Genomic DNA, 21,101 nt, shown 5'->3' with positions numbered 1-21,101 from the left:
CCTGTTAGTCTTTCTGTTTATTGAAAATGGATCCACAAAAACAAAAGTAATTTTGCTACAGATAAACTAACAAGGTTTTAGAAGCAGAATTAATTCAGAGCCCAAATCTGGGCACTTAAAATGTAGAAGAACACGTGAGAAAACAATATAAGAAATGTTGGAATACAGAGGACTTTATGTGTAGTGTAATTCTAAGTTATGTGAAAGATTAGATTTAGAGCACCCAAGTACTGGCTGTTACAGAGGCACCTACCTTAGGTATAAAAGCCCTTCTTACACACAGTTGGAAAATAGCCGATTCCACAAAGTTTTGCTGTAGTGTCTTTAAAAGAGAGTAGTTATACTGTAACAAGTTCCGTGGCACTTTTCGTGAAACAAGCTTGTGCAGTTTCTGAATGAGACGACATCAGTCAAATTGGAAAATTCACACTCTTAAAAATTTTTTGAAACCTGTGTACATAGGCTTATTCCCCCAATGACAGTCTTTATCCCTACTGTATTTGTTGCCTTAATTCAGTTTCACATGACAATAATAGGGGGCATTCAGAAAGTAGGGATATTTTCTTTCTTTGGATCCACTTTACCTGGAAATAGCTAATATCCAGGATCCCAAATCATTTAGTAAGGTTTTGAAACAGCATAGCTTTTATTAATTTTATAAAAAGTTTCTTAGAAGAATCCTGTGTGTGGAACTCTTTGGAGTATAGTAGAAAAGCCTCTAGGCTGAAGTCAAGCGTTCCTCTTCACTAGGCCGCTAAAACCTGAATCCGTAACCAGCTACGTGGACTTTTATGAGAGAGAAGCCACTAATTTAATGCTTACAAGCACTGATTTTAGGGTGTTTTCTCACAGCCGAAAATAATCTTGAGTGAGGGAGGTCAGGGTAGACTAATTTATCTCTGAGGGACTTTACATCTGTATGGCTCCACATATTTGTGTGGGATAGAGCTGATGGAGGGGAAAAAATAAAAGTGGTCTGTATCTTGTCAAGATAAAGCGACGCTCTGACAGAACCACAAATTTTATAATGATAAAAGACAAGAAATTGTTGTTCATTTTTACACACTTCTCTTTCTTTGTTTAACTTTTGAGTTTCCTTTTTTTTATCTTGTTTCTCATAATTTCTGTGACACTTATTCTGTATTAGAGCTGTTATGGTTCTGCCAAGAATTCCTTAGGCCGTGGTGGTTCTTCAGGAGATTGTTCTTGAGTAAGGGTGGTGAGTAAAGCACTGAGCTATCCCTACTGCTGGAGAACTACACGGAGGTGCATCTGTGTTGATTTAGTGACTACAGCTTTGCATGGGACGTTGGGTCATTCAGCGTAGGAAAGTGCAATAAGCTGGAGATCCTTTATGTTCTTCTGTAATCCTGATGGTGGTGCCTTAGTTGTATCAGAGTCCCTCTGTTTTCATAGATTTGTTTTTTCAGATATTCTAGGCTTTCACACCATTCCTTCTCCTTAAGCAACTATTCTGTTTTGCTGGTGGTTCGTTCAATAAATATCTGTTAAACACATATTAATGTGTTTTGTGCTGGATCCTGGGGATATTACTATCATTCAAACACAACACCAGCTCCCAAGAATTTGCAGTCAAATGAGAGAGAGAGCCCAGTAAGAAAACACGTGTTTACAGTACAAAAATAAGAACTTGAGGAATTAAGGATTAAGGAAGCCAATATTTACTTTCTTAAAAACATTGAACCAGAATGGTTAAATGGAAAGAGCATTGGTTTTAGATTTTGTTGATCTGCTTTTAAATCCTGATTCAATTACTTAATAGGTATGTGACTTTGGGAAAGTTAACCTTTGTGATACTTGCAAAGTTGTACTAAGTTTTAGAAATAAATATATATAAAGCACTTAGTCCAGTGCCTGCTGAATAAATGATTTCTGCTTTTTTTTCTAAATCATACACCGTAAATTATTGTTCCAAAGCCTATAAATAGAAAGATCATTTCTCTGGCCCCTACTTCATAGGAGATGTGAAAAGAGGATATGGTAAAATTTTTTATGAACTTTGTGAACATCCTGCCTATAAAGAAACTATTAGAAATCAGATTTTATTATTATTCTTATAAAGCTTACCCAGATTTACATTATTAAGATATGGACTGTAAAACTCATATCTTAAGAACTTACAATATTGCTTGTGAAATATGCTAGTAATTTTGTAACCACCGGTCTTATATTTTATTTGTCAACTTAAAAAGGGGATACTTTTCTGTCTCCCTACCTCCCTTACCCCATAGTTTAGCATGCCAGTTACTTTTTTTTTTTGCGGTACGCGGTCCTCTCACTGTTGTGGCCTCTCCCGTTGCGGAGCACAGGCTCCGGACGCACAGGCTCAGCGGCCATGGCTCACGGGCCCAGCCGCTCCGTGGCATGTGGGATCCTCCTGGACCGGGGCACGAACCCGTGTCCCCTGCATCGGCAGGTGGACTCTCAACCACTGCGCCACCAGGGAAGCCCGCCAGTTACTTTTAACCAAATTGTGGTTTATATCCAGAAGTGTAATGGTTATAACCTTTTTTCATGAGATGTTTAAAAAGCATTCAAATAGATCATCAGTAAATTGATAAAATATCAATATATTTTCTTAAGACTCGTTCATCATTACAATTTGAATTTTTTCTATTTGAAGAATTGAAAGCTGCAATATTTAGGAAGTAGTATCATGCATATTTAGAAATAAAAGAGAATGGTTAAAGAATTTGCTTTTAACTGAAAATATTTTTTTCATTCCTTTGAAATTAAGTAACATAAAATTAGAAATTAAAATTGGTCTAACAGCAACACAATTTGTAATTTTTCAAAAACGTCAGAGTTGGTAGCTCAAATGAGAATACTGTACTCGGGAGGGCATAGATCTTATTCCATTGTGTGACTTTTCCAGTTTTGCTATACTTTATGTAATAACTATTCCAGATTTATTTGTTAATTCTGTTATAGCTGTACCTTAAAAATAAGACAAGCTGATGTTATTCACTGTAAAAACTGTAAATACAAGTATCAACAGAACATAGAACTATTTTCTATGTATTTTACATAAATCACCCTAAATTATAAATAGGATAGTGATCAAACAAATACTTTCCTACCAAAAGAAAAAGCCAGTGGAACAGAGTGGGATAAGAGGTGGGAGAGAAGCCCTAGGATTGTGTTGGCAGGGCAGTAGTAAGTGACAGCATGAGAAGAATGCATGTGTTCTTCCATCACTGCTCTTCTCCTCTCTGTTTGAATTAGACAAATAGCATGTGCCCAAGGGGAACGAGGGACAATGTTCAGAGGAAAGGAACCACTTTTATACAGCCCTGCCAGATTCATGAGAATAATGATGCATCTGCTTTTTGTTGCTGCTGTTGTTACTTAACCTTGTCGTGGATACATTACTTTTTTGGTAGCACTTATTTTGTGGGTTCTTACTCATATTATTTTCTCTATCATGGCTATACGGGATTGTCTGTTGGCAAATCAGCACCATTTACCCCTTCTGCACCTTGCCTGATGTAATGGCTTCCTGGAAAGCGTGCATGCTGTTTTTTTTCCCTCTTTGTGTCTCCCCTGTCCCACTCCATCAAATGTGCAATTTAAATATCCAGAAGTCCATTACAGACAGTTGATTTGTAGGGGTTTTCTTTTGATTTTTTTTTGTCTGTTTTGATTTTTTTTTGTCTGTTTTGATTTTTTTTCCCTAGTAGCAAAATTTCATTTTTACCCTTCCCAAACCACGCCCCCCCTCCCCATAGCAAAACTCCACACACTGGATGCCAAGACAGACACATTCATTGATTTATTTAGTAAACTTTCAGTGAGCTTTTGTAAGCTTCATAACACTGCGTTAAGTGGTATTATACGGCAAGGGTCCCCAACTGCTGGGCTCTGGACCAGTTACCAGTCAGTGGCCTGTTAGGAACTGGGCCGCATAGCAGGAGGTGAGTGGCAGGCGAGCAAGCAAAGCTTAACCTGCTGCTCCCTATCGCTCGAATTACTGCCTGAACCGTCCGCCCCCCCCCCCCAATTCTGTGGAAAAATTGTCTTCCATGAAACCGGTCCCTGGTGCCAAAAAGATTGGGGGCCACTGTTATAGGGCAATTCAGTGAAGTACGTAAAAGTAGTTAGATTGTGAGGGTGAAATATTCAAACATATTTGCACCAAAACTACTATTTAAATCAAACTATAATGCTTATATTTATAAAATGCTTCTAAATGTTCTGTTGTAAAATGTAGTCAATACAGGTGGCTTTAACTATGGGTTAGTTTCTTCAACCCTTCCCTCAGATAAGCTGTGTTGTCCTTAGACCATTTAAATGACTTGTATTCTGAACTTTGTAATGTTAAGGTTTTAAAATGCATCTCAAGTCTAAACTTTACAATGTGTTACATTTTAGGTCAGAAGACATGTCTTCATCTACATGGCATCTTTCCTTACCTCTATGTGCCATATGATGGTTATGGACAGCAGCCAGAAAGCTATCTTTCTCAGATGGCATTCAGTATCGACAGAGCACTTAATGTGGCTTTAGGCAATCCATCTTCCACTGCTCAGCACGTGTTCAAAGTGTCGTTAGTATCAGGAATGTAAGTATATGATAACATCTTTTAAAATTTCTATTTGTATTTATATTACTGTTCTAGTTAAAAGAAAACATATCCAATTCAAATATACTCTGTTCATTTTTCTTTTATTTCTAATCTAATGGAACCAAGGTGAATTTCTTACTGTAACTTTTTAAAGTCCATTTTTATTGCAATGAAAGATAGATGGTTAACAGTAATTTTTGTTTTAACTTTTTCCATTTCTCTGCTTCCTAGAACTGTAGAAATTTATGTAATTTATTCATCAAGTATTTATTGAGCACCTTTTATATTGGTGAACAAAACAAAGGTCCCTGCCCCCATGGAGGTTACATTCTAGTAATGGAAAACAGAAAGTAACCAACAGATAGAACATGAAATAAATTTATTTATTACATGATAATTAATGCTATAGAACAAAATATGTAGAACAGGTAAGAAGGATCAGTAGTATGGGGTGGGGAAGTAGTCTGGTGGCAGTTTTGTATAGGGTAATCAGGGAAGGTGTCATTGACATGGTAAATGACATTTGAGCAAAGACTTGAAGGTGAGGGGGTGGGAACAAAATGGAGGCCAGGTGTCTGGAGTGGAGGGAAAGGAGAGTGGACAAAATGAGGTTAGAGAGATATGACAGAATGGAGATCATGTTGGCCAGTGGGTCGCCAAAATCACTTTTACCTGGTTTGACAGCCATGAGAATGCACCTCTCAGATCTCCAAATACAAAGAGCATAATTGAACAACGGTCCCAGCTACTGCACTAAAATCCATTTATCATCCTGTGTAAACTGAAGCTGCTTTCCATAGGCTACTCCCAGCCATTGGCTAAGCAGAGCAAGGCTACTAAGGCAGGCCTGTTTCTGGGAGACACTTGGGAACTCTGGGACAGCCTTTCTGAACTTCCACTAGAATCACACTGCAATAAAAGACACTTCCACTCATCTTCCCTCTGTCCCTCTCTCCTTCACTTAGATCAGACCTGTGTCTAAGTCTTGTGGCTGTCCCACCCTCTCCTGAGTTCATCCTCATATTCTCTCACAGGTGCTTCCACTAACAAATTTCTTGCACATTTTGACATCTACTTCTTGGAGGACTCAGACTAACACACTTGAGAACTTAGAATATATCCTTTGGTCTCACCCCACATCTGATGAATCAGATACTCTGGTGGTGGGACCCAGAAATTTGTGAGCCTTTCTGCTGATGCTGATACATACTCAAGTTTGAGAAACCACCGCAGTAGGCTATTCTATTTTGCTCTGAGCTATTGCATGATTTTGAGCAGCCAGGATCTAACTTAAACTTGAAAGGGTTCCTTTAGCAACTGTGGGAAGAATAGATCATAGGGGCATGAGAGTTGAAACAGGGAGAACATTAGGACTCTTGTTTCATTAATCTGGGTGAGAAAATATGGTGGCTTGAACTAGGGTAGTAGCAGGGGAGTAGTGAGAAGTGGTCAACTTCTAGATCTATTCTGAGGGTTGAGTCCCCAAGATTTGCTGTCTGATTGGATGAAGTTTGTGAGAGGAGTCAGGTATGACTACAAAGTTTTGAGTCTGTGCAGATAGAGCAGGCTGGCGGGAAAGATTTAGAGCTCGTACTGGAACATATGAGTTGAATACATCTGTATGAAATCCATCTTAAATCTGTCTACTTCTTCCACCTTAATCCAGGTTTTCTTCTGGACCACCACAGTATCCTTTTAATTGAATTTCCTTCTTCTGTTCTTATCTCACTCCAGAGCTGCAGAAGTACCTGTCTTGTAATGTAAATTGGATCCTTTTAAAATCATTTAAAATCCTTGAGTGGCTTCATATTGTTTATACATTAAAATTTAAATTTCTGACCCCTGCCTGCCTCTGTAACTTTGTTCACTGTGTTCCATCCAGAAACACTGGTCTTCTTTCAGTTCCTCTGATGTGCTGAGCTCTTTCCCACCTTTGTACATGCAGTTTCCTTTCCTTGAGTGCGCTACCCCTCTCCAGTCCTTCAAATCCTTCACCTCTCCAGAGAAGTTTTCTCTGACTTCCCTCCTTAAAATAGGTGGTTGTTATTATTATTCTGTATCTTAGCCCATTCTTTGTTTTCTTTAGTACTTTACTATAGTTTGCAGTTATTTTAATTTTTTGTTTATTAGTTCTTATGTGTTTCTCCCACCAGCCTGTAAGTTCCATGAGAAAAAGGACCATGTTTGTCTGTCCATCATTATATCCCTTGCACCTTGTATGGTGTTGGGCACTTAGTAAACAAGGCTCAATAACTATTTGTTTGGATAAATGAATGAGGTAAAAGTTCACACCCATCCTATGATAGCAACAATTAGGTTAAAGATAATCATCAGCTTTATATTCTAATTTTTTTATGTTTAATGATTCCTCGGAACTTTCCTATACATATTCTCATTTCAAAGTTGAATCTCCAAACAGCCTAGTGGAATGAATAATGAGTCACCAGTCTTTCTATATGTTTGGTGGGCATTTGTTAAAAGCATAGCCATATTTTTAAGAGTTAGTTGAGTTACAAATCTAGAGACCTGGAAGCAAAAGATGAGCTGTTCAGTCTAATTTATGGCTGCCATTCTCTTTTTTCTCCCATTCTAATGTTTTCTATGTTTTTTTCTTATATAGGTCCCCTTTTCCCTTACCATGCATTGTAGCTTCTATGATTCCTTTACTCCTTCAGTATTGCCTACTTCTCTAAGTAAGCAAGTTGCATCTAGCTATCAAATGAAAACTTGAACAAATTTAATTCCAGTCTTCCTAGACTGTGTACTATACTGAAGCTGGGTTAAGAGAGAGGACCATGACCTTAGGCTCATTTCAGGGGTTCCTTGTCACTTAGCTATCATGATTCTAGAAAATATTCTATGAAAAGATTCTTAATCCATCTAAATTAATTAACTGAGGGTTTTTTTTCACTATCTGTGCTCATTTTTCTTCTCATTGTTATATTAAAAAACTAACTCCAATTATCAGATATAATTTTTAAAATATAAACATATCTACTCTCGAACTCTGCTCCATTCTACTTTCTTTCTCCCAGAGAGTCTCCCTGTGGAGAAATTCTTTTGGCAAAATCAACTAAAGTCAACAGCAGAAAGTAAGAATTGCAGGTTAAATTATACAGAGACTTTCTTGGCTAGAAGAAGCAGAAAACTGAATTTATAGAATTTCCAGGCTGTATTTTGGGGCAATAGTTACAAAAGCAGAATCCTAGATTTACAAAGAATTGTAGGGATTTGATAGTCTTGTATTCAGTTTTTGAAATTTATAAGATTCTGATTGTAAAATCCTGAAGATTTTTAGCAAAAACAAAGCAAAGATAATGTGGACCACACCAGTGCAGATTTAATTCTCTTTTTTTTCCATTTATCTGGCTAAAGGTATAACACCTATCTTTAGACAGAGAGCTATATTTATGTATATGAAAAATACCAAAGCAGGAGGAATAAAGAATTGAATTTTGCTGGTGAGAGAGAATGAGATCATTCATATAATGTGTGTTTCACCCCTTCCTTCATGGCAACAAAAATGGGGTGAGCAGCATCAAACTAGACAGGAAAGGGTAAGTGTTATTTAAAAAAAAAAAATGGTAAAGGGTAGGGGATAGGGAGTGATGGTCAGAGTAGACCTTTCTGAGGAGGTGAGTTTAAGCAGAGACCTGAATGAAGGCTGAAAGTAAGCCATACAAAGGTTCAGGGCAGAACTTTCCAGGCAGAGGGAATGGCAGATTACTTGAGAGTGGATCAAGTTAGAAGGGGCTGAAATGTTTAGAATGGCTGGAGGAAAAAGGAAGAGTGGGTGTGAGATAAGATTGGAGTGAGTGGTAAGGATGAGACAAAGAACGTTTTAGACTTTTTTTTTTTTTTTTAAATAGAAATTGCTTTACAGCAATCATACAGATGGTTCTGACCTAAAGGCTTGAAATAGTTTATATTAAAAAAAAGTTGTTTAAATATACCTCAAATAATGACTCTGTTGCCAACTTACTCCTGTATTTGAGGTCTGCTACACTGTCAGACATGACAGAGAGAAATGGTGTCCTAATGAGGGTAAGTTCTATCTAGTGCCCATCATAAGGGGAAAATATTTTTTTTAATGAAAAGAAGTTGGGTTTATCCACCTAAAGATTTAACCAACCACTATTTACAGACAAACTCTAGGCAAATACTTTTTATTATTTTGTCTATAAATTCAGACCTATTTATATATTGTTTCTAATTACATCACCTTTGAAAATGGTAGTCTGTATATCAGAGTTTCAGATCCTCCTGAGATGATATAACATGATAGCCCAACTTATTCCTTCTTGCATTGAGGACTTGTTTCTCTCCCTATCACATAGATTTTTGCTTCTCCCTTTCCCCCCTCTAGCTGATACCCTGAGAAGAACCGAGCCTCAACATAAATAGCGTCCTTAGTAAAGCTGTCGTCTTTTCAATCTCTTAAGTTCCTGTCTACACAGTTTTCACAGGTTTCCTTTGATTTGAGTGTTTTATACACACATACACATATGTACATATGTATGACAGGTAAATTGTCTCTGCTTAGTGAACTTGTAAAATTAATAACAGAGACAAATAAGGAAAGTGATACAAATTCTGTCAACTAAAGGACTTTGTTGATGAACAGCTTTAGTTTTTGACAGAAAAAATGGGAAATGGGAAAAGGTATCAGGAAGGTCTCTGTTCTTCTCATACATGGTCTGAGTAAAGAGCCACTTTTTAATAGAGCCATGATGATTGAAATTAAGGTATAAATAGTTTGCTGCTCCTTTTTGTCCCTAGTTTTTTTTTTAAGTGGTATTTTAAAACTTTTTTTAAAAGAAGTAACAAGATTTTTTTTTTTTTTTTGCGGTACGTGGGCCTTTCACTGTTGTGGCCTCTCCCGTTGCGGAGCACAGGCTCTGGACGCGCAGGCTCAGCGGCCATGGCTCACGGGCCTAGCTGCTCCGTGGCATGTGGGATCTTCCTGGACCGGGGCACGAACCCGCGTCCCCTGCATCGGCAGGCGGACTCTCAACCACTGCGCCACCAGGGAAGCCCGTAACAAGATTTTATAATGTCATATGTTAACCTTGTGGTAGGTTTAATTGAAGAGTCTTGGAGGTTCTTTTGTTTTGTTGGGGGGCGGTTGGTAATATTCAATGTAAGTAAGACTGAATTCGGCCAGCTGAGTCCGTTTAGGACAATAAGTTGCATTATTTCATCTCTGATGAAAATAAATTGAAATGTCTTTTTCTTTTATTTCAGGCCTTTTTATGGTTATCATGAGAAGGAAAGACACTTTATGAAGATCTATCTTTACAACCCTGCAATGGTGAAAAGGTACAAAGATAAATGAAATAAAAAATGAATAACTATCACTTAAGTATTTTAATAATAAAAAGAAAAATCTAGAACAAAGGCCTGTATAGTTTGTAGCATTATTAAAGAAAGAGACCATAATATGTACATATATGTGTAAAGAGAGAGAGTCATAGCTTGGACTCTAGGAAGGATATTTTAAGGGTAAGGGACCTTGTTTTACACCCAACTGCTTCTTTTCTGTCTTAGAGAGTTTGTAGAAGTATATAAAGAGAGATGATTGGCTGCCTTGTGTAATAATCCTAGTGCCCTGCTAGCCAGACCAAATGTTCTATACCAAGAGAAATTCGTTCTTCAGTTTCAAAGCAAGGAGAAATATGTGAGAGTGAGGCCAGAGTGGGAGAGCTTTCTACTGTGAACTTAACCACTTTTCAGTACTTAAAAGATTTTTCTGATGAGATAGGTGATGTTATTAACATTTTTTTCCATATTGTTTAATGAAATGTATCACCATTTAGAAGATTTATATAACTTAGTGGATCTATATTTTCCAAATGACCAGTGCATGATGTTAGAAAATTATGCATGGGTAAAAATACTCCAAGTGTTAGGTAGACCAATAAGTTTTAATATAACAGAGTACAAAAAGTTCATTGATTTGGTTTCAAATTCCACATTATTGCTGACCTTTAAGAAACTACCACTCCATTGCATTTCCATGTAGTAGAAACAAAGATCAACGTTTACCTGAAAAGGCTATTCAGTTACTCTTCCTTTTTCCAATTATTTATCTGTGTAAGGCTGGATTTTCTTCATATGCTTCAACCAAACAATATATCAAAACAGACTGAGCTGAAGCAGATGTGAGAATCCAATTGTCTTCTATTAAAACAGAGGTTTGCAAAGATTAAAACAATTCCTCTTTTCCCACTAAATTGTTTTTGTTTTGGAAAATATAGGATTTTTTAATATATAAAACACTGTTATTTATGTTAACATATAATGGGTTTATTGTTGTTATTTTAAAATTAGTAAATAAGTTTCTTAAAATTTTCTGTTTTAACCTGATTTGGTAAGTGTCAAATCAAACAAAAGGTCTTTGACGCTGTCAATAAATTTTAAGAATGAAAAGGGGTCCTGGGGCCAAAAGTTTGAGAACCATCAAAATAAAGCTCTCTTAATTTTCAATCAAAGATTCTTAAAATCTATTCACAGCCATTCTGTCCTTCTCACTGCCTATTACAGTGGAAGAGATTTACCCCCTTACCTCTAAAGCTCATATTCTACCCTCTTTGACCTTTGCTTCCATCTATCAGTTATCCCCATCTCCCTTTCCACACCATTTAAATATTAATAAGACTCTGTGAATTTTACACATACACACATTCATACTCAAAGACATTCATACTTACAGCTATTCTCCCAGAAGATTTTTTTTTTTTTGGGCCTGTGTTGGGTCTTCGTTGCTGTGTGTACAACTTTTCTCTAGTTGTAGCGAGTGGGGGCTACTCTTACTTGCAGTGCACGGGCTTCTCATTGCGGTGGCTTCTCTTGTCACAGAGCATGAGCTCTAGGCGCGCAGGCTTCAGTAGTTGTGGTGCGCAGGCTCAGTAGTTGTGGCTCGCAGGCTCTAGAGCGCAGGCTCAGTAGTTGTGGCACATGGGCTTAGTTGCTCCACAACATGTGGGATCTTCCCGGACCAGGGATCAAACCCGTGTCCCCTGCATTGGCAGGCGGATTCTCAACCACCGCGCCACCAGGGAAGTCCCCTCCCAGAAGAATTTATCTATACTTTGTGGGTTCAGTGTCTTACCTCCCATTCACTCTTCAACTTACTCCAATATAGGCTCTACTTCAACCATTTCACTCAAATTGCCTTCATTAGTGACCTCAGTGTTGTTAAACCCAATTAACACCTCTTTGTCCTTACCTTTTGACCACTTTTCAGTGCTTAGGTACCTTAATTTAGGCTGCTTTGATGTAAACCTTTTCTGGTTTTCCTCATACCTTTCTAGTCATTCATATTTACAACATTTTGTTGATTCCTCTTTTAACATTGTGGTTGTTTCTTGGACTTTTGTCTTAGGCATTGATTTTTTTTCTCTCTATATGTTCCCTTCACTTTACAGTCTTATATACTCCCATTTTTTAAAATCTTTGTGCATTTGGCTTCCAAATATATATCAGTAGCTTGAATTTTCCTCCAGAGCTCCTGACCAGTATATCAAATCATCTATCTACTGGATAAATAGAAAAGCACTATAGTTAAGAGTGAGGGGTCAAGTCAGAGAAAATTTGGGTTGAATTTTAGCACTTCCACCTTTTATTTGTGTGATTTTGGACAACATTTTGATCTAAGACCCAATTTCTCTGTTTATAAAATGGAAATAGTAGTACCATAGGTTTGTAGTAAGAATTACTTGAGATTAAGCATTTAGAGCACCCAACACAGTGTCCAGTACATAGTGCCCCAAAATATGTTTGCTTCCTCTACTCTGTTAACAAAATTATCCTTATCCTCATCCTTATTATCATTTCTAATATTTTTATAGAAATCTCCCTGAATACTCCAGTATACCTAAACTCCAGTATATCTAAAACTGAGTTTGTCTTTATTTCCTCTCCAAATAAAATCCCCAAACAAACCTGTTTTCTTCCAGTAATGTAGCACCGCCAACTAGCTGCTTAACCAAGATATCTAGGCATTATCCTCAACTCATATTGTCTCACCCTTCATATCTAGTTAGTCATCAAGTCCTGACCATTTTATTCCTTATATGTCTCCTGAATCAACACAGTTTCATGATCCTTGTTGAAGCCACCATCATCTTAGTTTTTCTACAGTAATCTCTCACTCTCTGTCTGTAGTGTTCTGCATTCTCTAGCTAACCTGGTCATTTCATTTTCCTGCTCTTCACAGGCAAATTCCACCACCTTTTCAGATGTCTTTAATAGGCTCTGCATGATCTGACTTCTCATTACCTCTCTACCCTCCCCCTACCACCACCATAGCCTCTGTCTCTAAGCCTCACTCAGTGGTTTCAGTCCTTGAATAAACCACATTTTCTTGTGACCCTTCACATGTGCAATTTTATTTGCATGAAATACTCTTCTCCTCTCTGAGAAAAAGTATTTCCAGTTCATTGTTTAGTCTCCTGTTTTAGAGACTTCTCTTCAAGAAGGCTTTGCAGAAGCTACAGTCTGGTTAATATCCCTTCTAGATGTTTCATATACTTCCCCTGCATAGCACTTGCACTATTTATAATTGCCTGTTATTTGTATTCCCCATCATGAAGGAAAAATAACTCAGAGAATAAAAATATCAAAAGTGGTAACATCTCTGTGTGGTTGATTGAGTCATATGTCCTTTTTTAGAATTTTTGTGTAATCTTTTCAGAATTTTTTCTGGACTTTTTAAAAAAGCTAATATTTTAAAAATCCTTTTGACATTTTAGGTTTTTCAGTATAGTTAGCATTAAATTAGTTTTAGAAGTCAAAATATTCTTCATTCAAGGCATTTTTTGTCATTTTCTTTCAGAGCATGCAGCTTACTTTAAAAGTTGATTTTAAACTTTCAATTTCCAACAAAATACAAATTTCCAGTATAATTGAAATCAAAATTTTGTGTGCTAGTATAATGTGTTTTATTTTCTATATTTGTATAATCACCGTTTCACTTAACATTTTAGGAAACATAATTTTATGATATAACTTTTTTTTTCTAATTTAGGATATGTGAACTTTTGCAAAGTGGAGCCATAATGAATAAATTTTATCAGCCTCATGAAGCGCATATTCCCTACCTCCTACAGCTCTTCATTGACTACAATCTGTATGGAATGAATTTAATAAATCTGGCTGCTGTCAAGTTCCGAAAAGCAAGGAGGAAAAGTAAGGTTAATTTTGCAAGTTCAAATTAAAGCTTTTGAAACAAGTATTATGTAATTTATGATTTATAAAATAATATATATTTAGAAAATAAATGCTGAGTGGATAAGGAATAAAAAGAAATGTGCAAAAATGTCTTAGAGTTTATCAAGAAAAGAATCTCAAAATAAATTTTTTTGGTAATAGCTTTATTGAGATATAATTCACATGCCTTACAATTCACTCATTTAAAATGGACACCTCTGTGGTTTTTAATATATTCACAGAGCTGTGCATCCATCACCACAATCAAATTTAGAACATTTTCAGCACCTCTAAAGGAAATCTTTATCAATCACCCCCAGTCCTCCCTTAGCAACCATGAATCTTCTTTCTGTCTCTCTGTTTGCCCATTCTGCACATCTCATATAAATGGAATCATATGTTTATTTATTTTCACTTAGCCTAATGTTTTCATGGTTCATCCATGTTGTAGCATATATCAGTATTTCATTCCTTTTTATGGCCAGGTAATATTCTGCTATGAATATGCTACATCGTTTATTGATTCATCAATTGACGGATGTTTGGGTTTCCTCATTTTGGCTATTATGAACAGTGCTGCTGTGAACATTCATGTACAAGTATTCGTGTAGCCATATGTTTTCATTTCTCTTGGGCATATACCTAGGAATAGAATAAAATGCTGTAACATCTTTTGCATTTTATTGTTGGATTACTTCTCCTCTACTTAAAACAAAGTGAAACCAACATTTTTCCTCCAACCCTGCTGTCCTTTATGTTATAATTATTTTCTTCGTTTTCACTGACAAACTTTTAAAACCAAAAGTTAGCTTTTTTTTCTCTTGTTGTTTACCAGCTATTCTTTTTTGGTTTAACTCCTTGGGTCTCTTCTACCATACCCAAACTGTGCTCTGAAAAGTAACCAGGGAGGACTTTTTCCCCCTGAATGGTGGGTTAGGTTATTGGGATCCACCCTCCTACTAAAACCAATTTAATAACTAGGTAAGATTTTTTTTTTTAATCTATCACAGAGATTATAAACAATAAAGAAGTACTGGCCAAAAGAGGAAATAGAATGCTGAAAACAGCCTTTGCCCTGAGGGGTTTGCTAATCCTGGCTGCCTCCATTGAGACAGCCTTACTAGGTGAGGGAGCCAGAAACAACAACTCAGGGCCTGCTGGACAGGTTGGAACCCTCCAGAATAAGGTAGGGTTTCAAAGAGATATACCCAAACTAGGAAGTGGAACAACTTTGAGACAGTTCAGTTTGAATCTCTTGGGACTAAAAGAGATTCCCAAATCTAGAACTTCATCTTAGGTGGTGGGATCATTGGATATCCATATGCCAGAAAATAAAAATAAAAGAGACCAGACATATACTTCATACCTTGTATAAAAATTAACTCAAAATGGATCATAGACTTAAATGTAAAATGTAAATTTATCAGACTTCTAGAAGAAAACAATGAGAAAATCTCCTGACAAGTTGATTTTGTCAAAGTTAAAAACTTTTTCTCTGTAAAAAATAATATTAAGAGAATAAAAAGATAAGTCACAGACTGGGAGAGAATATTTTCAAATAACATATCTGATAAAGTACTTATATCTTGAATAATATACAGAATTCCTAAAACTCAACAAAAGCAAACAACCCCATTAAAAATGGTCAAAAGACCTGAACAGACACTTCAACAAAGAAGAAGATATAAAATGATTCTCAACAGTATATATCATTAGGGAAATGCATTTTAAAACCACAAAGAGCAACCATTACACACCTATTAGAATGGTTAAAATCCAAAAAAAACTAGCAATAAACAAATGCTGGTAAGGATGGTAGCAGCATCAACTCTCATTCATTGCTTGTGGGAAGGCAAAATGGTGTAGTCACTTTGGAAGACAGTTTGGCAGTTTCTTGTAATGTTAAATATAGACTTAACATATGACCCAGCAGTTACACTCCTATATGTTTACCAAGTGATTTAAAACTCATGTCCACCTAAAAACCTGTATGCAAATGTATATAGCAACTTTATTTCATAATTGCTAAAAATCTAAAGTAACCAAGATGTCCACTCAGTGGGACAATGGATAAACTGTTATATACCAATACAGTGGAATGCTATTTGTCAGTAAAACACATCAAGCTCTTGATTCATACAACATCGATGAATCTTTAATGCATTTTACTAAGTGAAAGAAGCCAGACCCAAAAGACTACAAGTTGTTTGATTTTATTCATACAACATTCTGGTAAAGGCAAAACTATAGAAATGTAAAACATATTAGTGGTTGCCAGGAGTTGGAGAAGAGGAGAATGTTGACTACAAAGCCAATATATAGGGGAACTTTTTTTTTTTTGGTAGGGGAACTTTTAGGATGAAGGAATTATTCTGTATGTTACTGGCATGGTGGTATGATTCTATGCAATCTTGAAACCCATGAAATTATACCTTAACCAAGTATTGATGGTTAACATCTCCAGTGATGGCATATGGATATCGTGTCCCCTCTCATGTGATATGATGAGGATGCTTCACCTCTGTGGTATTCTTCATGGAAACCCATAATAACAATCTAATCATGAGGAAAACATCAACAGACCCAGATTGGAGGACGTCCTGTAGATGAACTGACCAGTACTCATGACTGTCAAGGTCATGAAAAACAAGGAAAGACTGAGAAATAGACCAGAGGAGACTAGGGAGACATGATAACTAACTACAATGTGGTACCCTACATTGGATCCTGAAACAGAAAATGGACAGTAGTGGATAAACTGCTGAAATTCAAATAAAGTGTATAGTGTAGTTAATAGGAAGGTATCTGTATCAGTTTTTTTGTTTTGACAGATGTGCTTTGATAATGTAAAATGTTAACAATGGGAGGGGTGTGGTAAGCAGATTCAGAAAATGTACTATTCTTGTAACTTTCCTGTATCTAAAATTATTCCAAAATATAAAGGTTATTGGGGGAAAAAAGAAAAACAGTTTGTTTATCAGTGTCAAATATAGCTGGGAGTTCAAGAAGAATTGAGGAATGGAAAATGTTCTAGAGAGTGTACGGGAGGTATTTATAGGAAAAGGAGGTCAGTTTTACAAAAGTTTGTTTCCAGTAGGTGAAAAAGCATGAGGAAAGTTCGAATTAGCAAATATATGTAAGCCATTTATTTTAGTTATAAAAGTTAAATGAGTATTGGAAGGGATTTTTTTTCAAAATACGGAAAATTTTTACAATTTGAAGGCAGAAATATATGAAATTTCGTTGGGGGAAATTAAAAGCAGGGAAATTTCAAGTATGGTGAAATGTTTATTTTAGGTTTTTGTTTTGTTTTGTTAAAAAAATAGATAAAAGATTATAATGAAAAGAATAGGTGAATTTTTTTGTATTATATTTTGTCATGTAATATCAGACACATAATTAAATGGACAGTAAACTTATTGTAAATATGTTGCATATATATGCACAACTTAACATTTTAATCTTGTAAGACAAGTTAATTTAGTACATAATGTAGTCTTTTGAAAATAAATTCAAAAGTGAAAAATATTTAGAAATTTTAATACTACATATGCATATACCATTTTGTCTTATTATTCAGTTATATACTCAGTTGCCAAATGAAACGGAAATGTTGCTAATTACTGTTGTTAAGGTGAAGTATATAGAAGTACTTAAATAGAGTAAATATTTTTAGCATCATAGAGGGATTTTTTTACAGTTCTCCATAGTGCCTTTATATTACATTTTTAACATCCAGAGTTGAAAAGAATTATATATGTATTTTTAAATAAAATAATACATAAAGTGGAGGTAAAGTGTGAATTTTTATACTGTGATAACTTTGAATTAGTAAACTTGTGTAGATTTTTCACTCATATAAATTTCTTAGAAAATAATATTTGTGTCTTAATTTACAACTTGCAAAGTAATTTCATATACATGCCCTAGCCACATAACAGCAAAGCCTTCAGAAACTTCTGAAGGTATATAGAATCAGTTACATGGTTTGTTATGTGTTTTGTTAATATAGCAAAGATGGTAAGTCTAATTAATTACATAATTTTGTGATCAAGCTAACCAAATAAGAAAAAGTATCAAATTTAGTTGGAGAGGATTGCAAATTTAATATCTTTCTTAATGTTAGGATTCCTTCTATGCCATTCACTCAAGCTTTCTTTATCTGAAAATTTAAATTCCCCATAAGAGATCACAAAAAAAATTGCTAAAATTTAGAGACTACTTCCAAAGCATGGCCCCAGGACTCAGTTTCTACAGCTGGGACAACTAAGCAAATGCATAGTTCCCTCCAACTGCTCGTCAAATTGTATTTGCATTTGCCCCAGGTTTCCACTCACTGTTATTGCCATTACTTTCGAAATGCATTGTGTATTTTCTTTTTATTCAGGGATTAGCATTAAAGTATGTTTTGAATTTTATCTGGAATCTGATTTCCACTAGAATTTTAGTTGAGGCTCATATAGAATACCCTAGGAATTTAAAGTCTACAAAAATTCTTAGTTCTTTATTTTTAAAATGAGATTTGAAGCATACCTATCACAATAGCGCATTTAAATGTATCATAATTCTATTCTAGTATGAAGGTATTGTGGCCATTTCTCTTTCATATCCATATATTGCAAATACTTTTCCCCATGTCGGTTTGGAATCATTACTCTCCACTGTGCATATGCATTCCGGTATGTTTATGAATTTTTAGGATACAATTTTAGGAACTGGTCATATGGGTTGTTTACTAATATACTTAAAGGGTAATTATATGTAAGTTAAAAGTGGAACTTACCCCTTTTACCTTTTTATTCCTAGGTGATCCATTACGTGCGAGTGGATCTTGCAAGAATCAGCTACCAGGAAGAAATTCTCTTACTGGTACTTTATTTCGGTGGGAAGAAGACGAAATACCAAGGTTAGTTCATGTTGTAAAGGAAAGGAAAAATTATTTACATATATCCTACTCTATTCAGAAGTCAATGGTTAGCATAATTTAATTTTAACCTTTATTGTAATTGTTTTTTATCTGTAAGTTTATCAAAAAAGCAAATCTCAACATTAGTGTGTTACATGGATCATAGATTTCAAGAACAGACCATGAAAATATACCTAGTTATTACCTAATTAATAAAAGAAATCTGGTTGTTTATACTTCTCTCCAACATCCATCTTCTTTGTACATTCTAAATTGACATCCTATAACTTGTCAAGTAAAAATTGCATAATAAAATAACAATCTAAAACCTAAATGGCAGGACTTCCCTGGTGTGCAGTGGTTAAGAATCCATCTGCCAGTGCAGGGGACACGGGTTCAATCCCTGATCCGGGAAGATCCCACATGCCGCGTAGTAACTAAGCCCATGTGCCACAACTACTGAGCCTGTGCTCTAGAGCCCGTGAGCCACGACTTCTGAGCCCGCATGCCTAGAGCCTGTGCAAGAAGAGAAGCCACTGCAGTGAGGAGCCCACACACCGCAATGAAGAGTAGCCTCCACTCGCTGCAACTAGAGAAAGCCTGCACGTAGCAAAAAAGACCCAACACAGCTAAAAAAAAAACCTAAATGGCGAATATTTTAAATAAAAATAACCCCTAAATATTTCCAAATATTAAATATTTGTGGGGAGGGCTTCCCTGGTGGCGCAGTGGTTGAGAGTCCGCCTGCCGATGCAGGGGACACGGGTTCGTGCCCCAGTCCGGGAAGATCCCACATGCCGTGGAGCGGCTGGGCCCGTGAGCCATGGCCGCTGAGCCTGCGCGTCTGGAACCTGTGCTCCGCAATAGGAGAGGCCACAACAGTGAGAGGCCTGCGTACCGCAAAAAAAAAAAAAAAAAAAAATGTGTGTGTGTGTGTGTGTGTATATATATATATATATATATATATATATATATATATATATATATATATATATATATATATATATATTTGTGGGGAAAAAAGTGGGTTGACATAATGTATATGAATAATACAACTTATAATTTCTTTTGACTTTTATTATTTATTAGACTTTCTTAGAGGCGGTAACATATTCCAACTGTTTAGATTTCCTTACCATAAAGCAGATATGTAATCAGTACCTATCTAAATTATCAGTAATAGCTTAATCTACATAGAACTCAGAGGTTTTCTGTTTTATGCCACAAAGTTGTTGCCCAAGCTTTCTTGATTGTTTTATTGATCATTTGGATATTGATAGGGTGGTATGGTTTCCTCTTTTCACTACACATATGTCACCTGATACGTTTCTAAGCAGATATTTTTTATGTAAAGTGCAAAGTAGAAAAAGTGTTTAGTGAAATGACTTTATTTTTTATTTCAAGGTAAGAAAATGTGAATTTATTAATCAGTTGAAGATAAACTGTCAAAAATATTTGTTTAGAGCTTAATTTATATAGTTTAAGATCTTAATATGTTCTTCACAGAATTTCCATATTATAGAATTACTTGGGCTTTTTAAGACCTAAAATTAAGAGAGAATCTCATTAAATGATGATGGAAATACATTGTTTTATGACTGGAATATTATACCAGAATGAGACTTCAAAGACTTCAAATGGACAGTGACTTGCTTTACTTCTAGATTCAGTTAACATGTATCAGGACTTTTTGGTAAAAGTTGTATATGTACACATACACATGTACTTCTAGGTTCCCTCTCAGATACAGCAGAATTGTTTTTATAATTGTGTTGAAGTGGTATCAACTTTAGAGACAGCATTATTTACCACATCAAATTCAATTTCTAATCAGTCCAGAGCAAAGTGACTGACAAACTATTTACTTTCTCATTTTTATGCCTGTGATACAGTTCCTCTATGTCTCTAAAATTGGAGCAAATCAACTTAACCCAAGGATTTTACCTACTCACTAGATCCCGTGGTTTTCAAAGTTCTACATTAACTTGTTTTTTGCATGATCAATTCAAGTCTAGGTTTATTTTTATTTGAAGCCTTTTTGAACAAACATCTTTCTGGTTAGGTCATAAGACTATAGTAAAGCTTCACTGCTTATGAGTTAGTTTGGAGAAGCTCTCTGTATTATAATGAAAAGTTTGAATCATTACTTTTAAGAGCAAAGATATGAAAAGGCAAACTAGTGAAACTAGACAAGGTATTCAGAATTAGAATTTATAATAAATGTAGGCTAGCTATATATTTTTGTCCCAAGTTTTTAGGATTCTTATATTAAACATGAAAATCCATAATTTTATCAAATACAGATAACATAATGTCAAACATTTTTGCCAAATCAGTGCTCTTAAATTTTATTAGTCTCATTTTTATCCCCAGTACTAGCACCTTCCTCTGGGTACCTTT

General features: G+C 35.6%; 1 protein-coding gene across 5 annotated transcripts in view; it reads left to right on the top strand.

The window, feature by feature from the left end:
• Positions 1 to 21,101, top strand: part of REV3L (REV3 like, DNA directed polymerase zeta catalytic subunit) — a 230,608-nt gene that overhangs the window by 93,859 nt on the left and 115,648 nt on the right. For all 5 annotated transcript variants that reach the window (XR_013830767.1, XM_079939298.1, XM_079939295.1 and 2 more), the window contains 4 exons: positions 4,393 to 4,582; positions 9,830 to 9,904; positions 13,614 to 13,774; positions 18,602 to 18,701. Coding sequence is in view for 4 of the 5 variants with exons in the window: in XM_079939295.1 (XP_079795421.1) it covers positions 4,393 to 4,582; positions 9,830 to 9,904; positions 13,614 to 13,774; positions 18,602 to 18,701 (526 nt within the window). In the remaining variant the exon portion in view is untranslated. The remainder of the gene's footprint in view (positions 1 to 4,392; positions 4,583 to 9,829; positions 9,905 to 13,613; positions 13,775 to 18,601; positions 18,702 to 21,101) is intronic.

This window comes from Stenella coeruleoalba (assembly GCF_951394435.1).
Source record: "Stenella coeruleoalba genome assembly, chromosome: 12".
Lineage (NCBI taxonomy): Eukaryota > Metazoa > Chordata > Mammalia > Artiodactyla > Delphinidae > Stenella > Stenella coeruleoalba.
The sequence above is the reverse complement of the archived record's forward strand: the minus strand, read 5'-3'. Positions and strand labels throughout refer to the sequence as shown.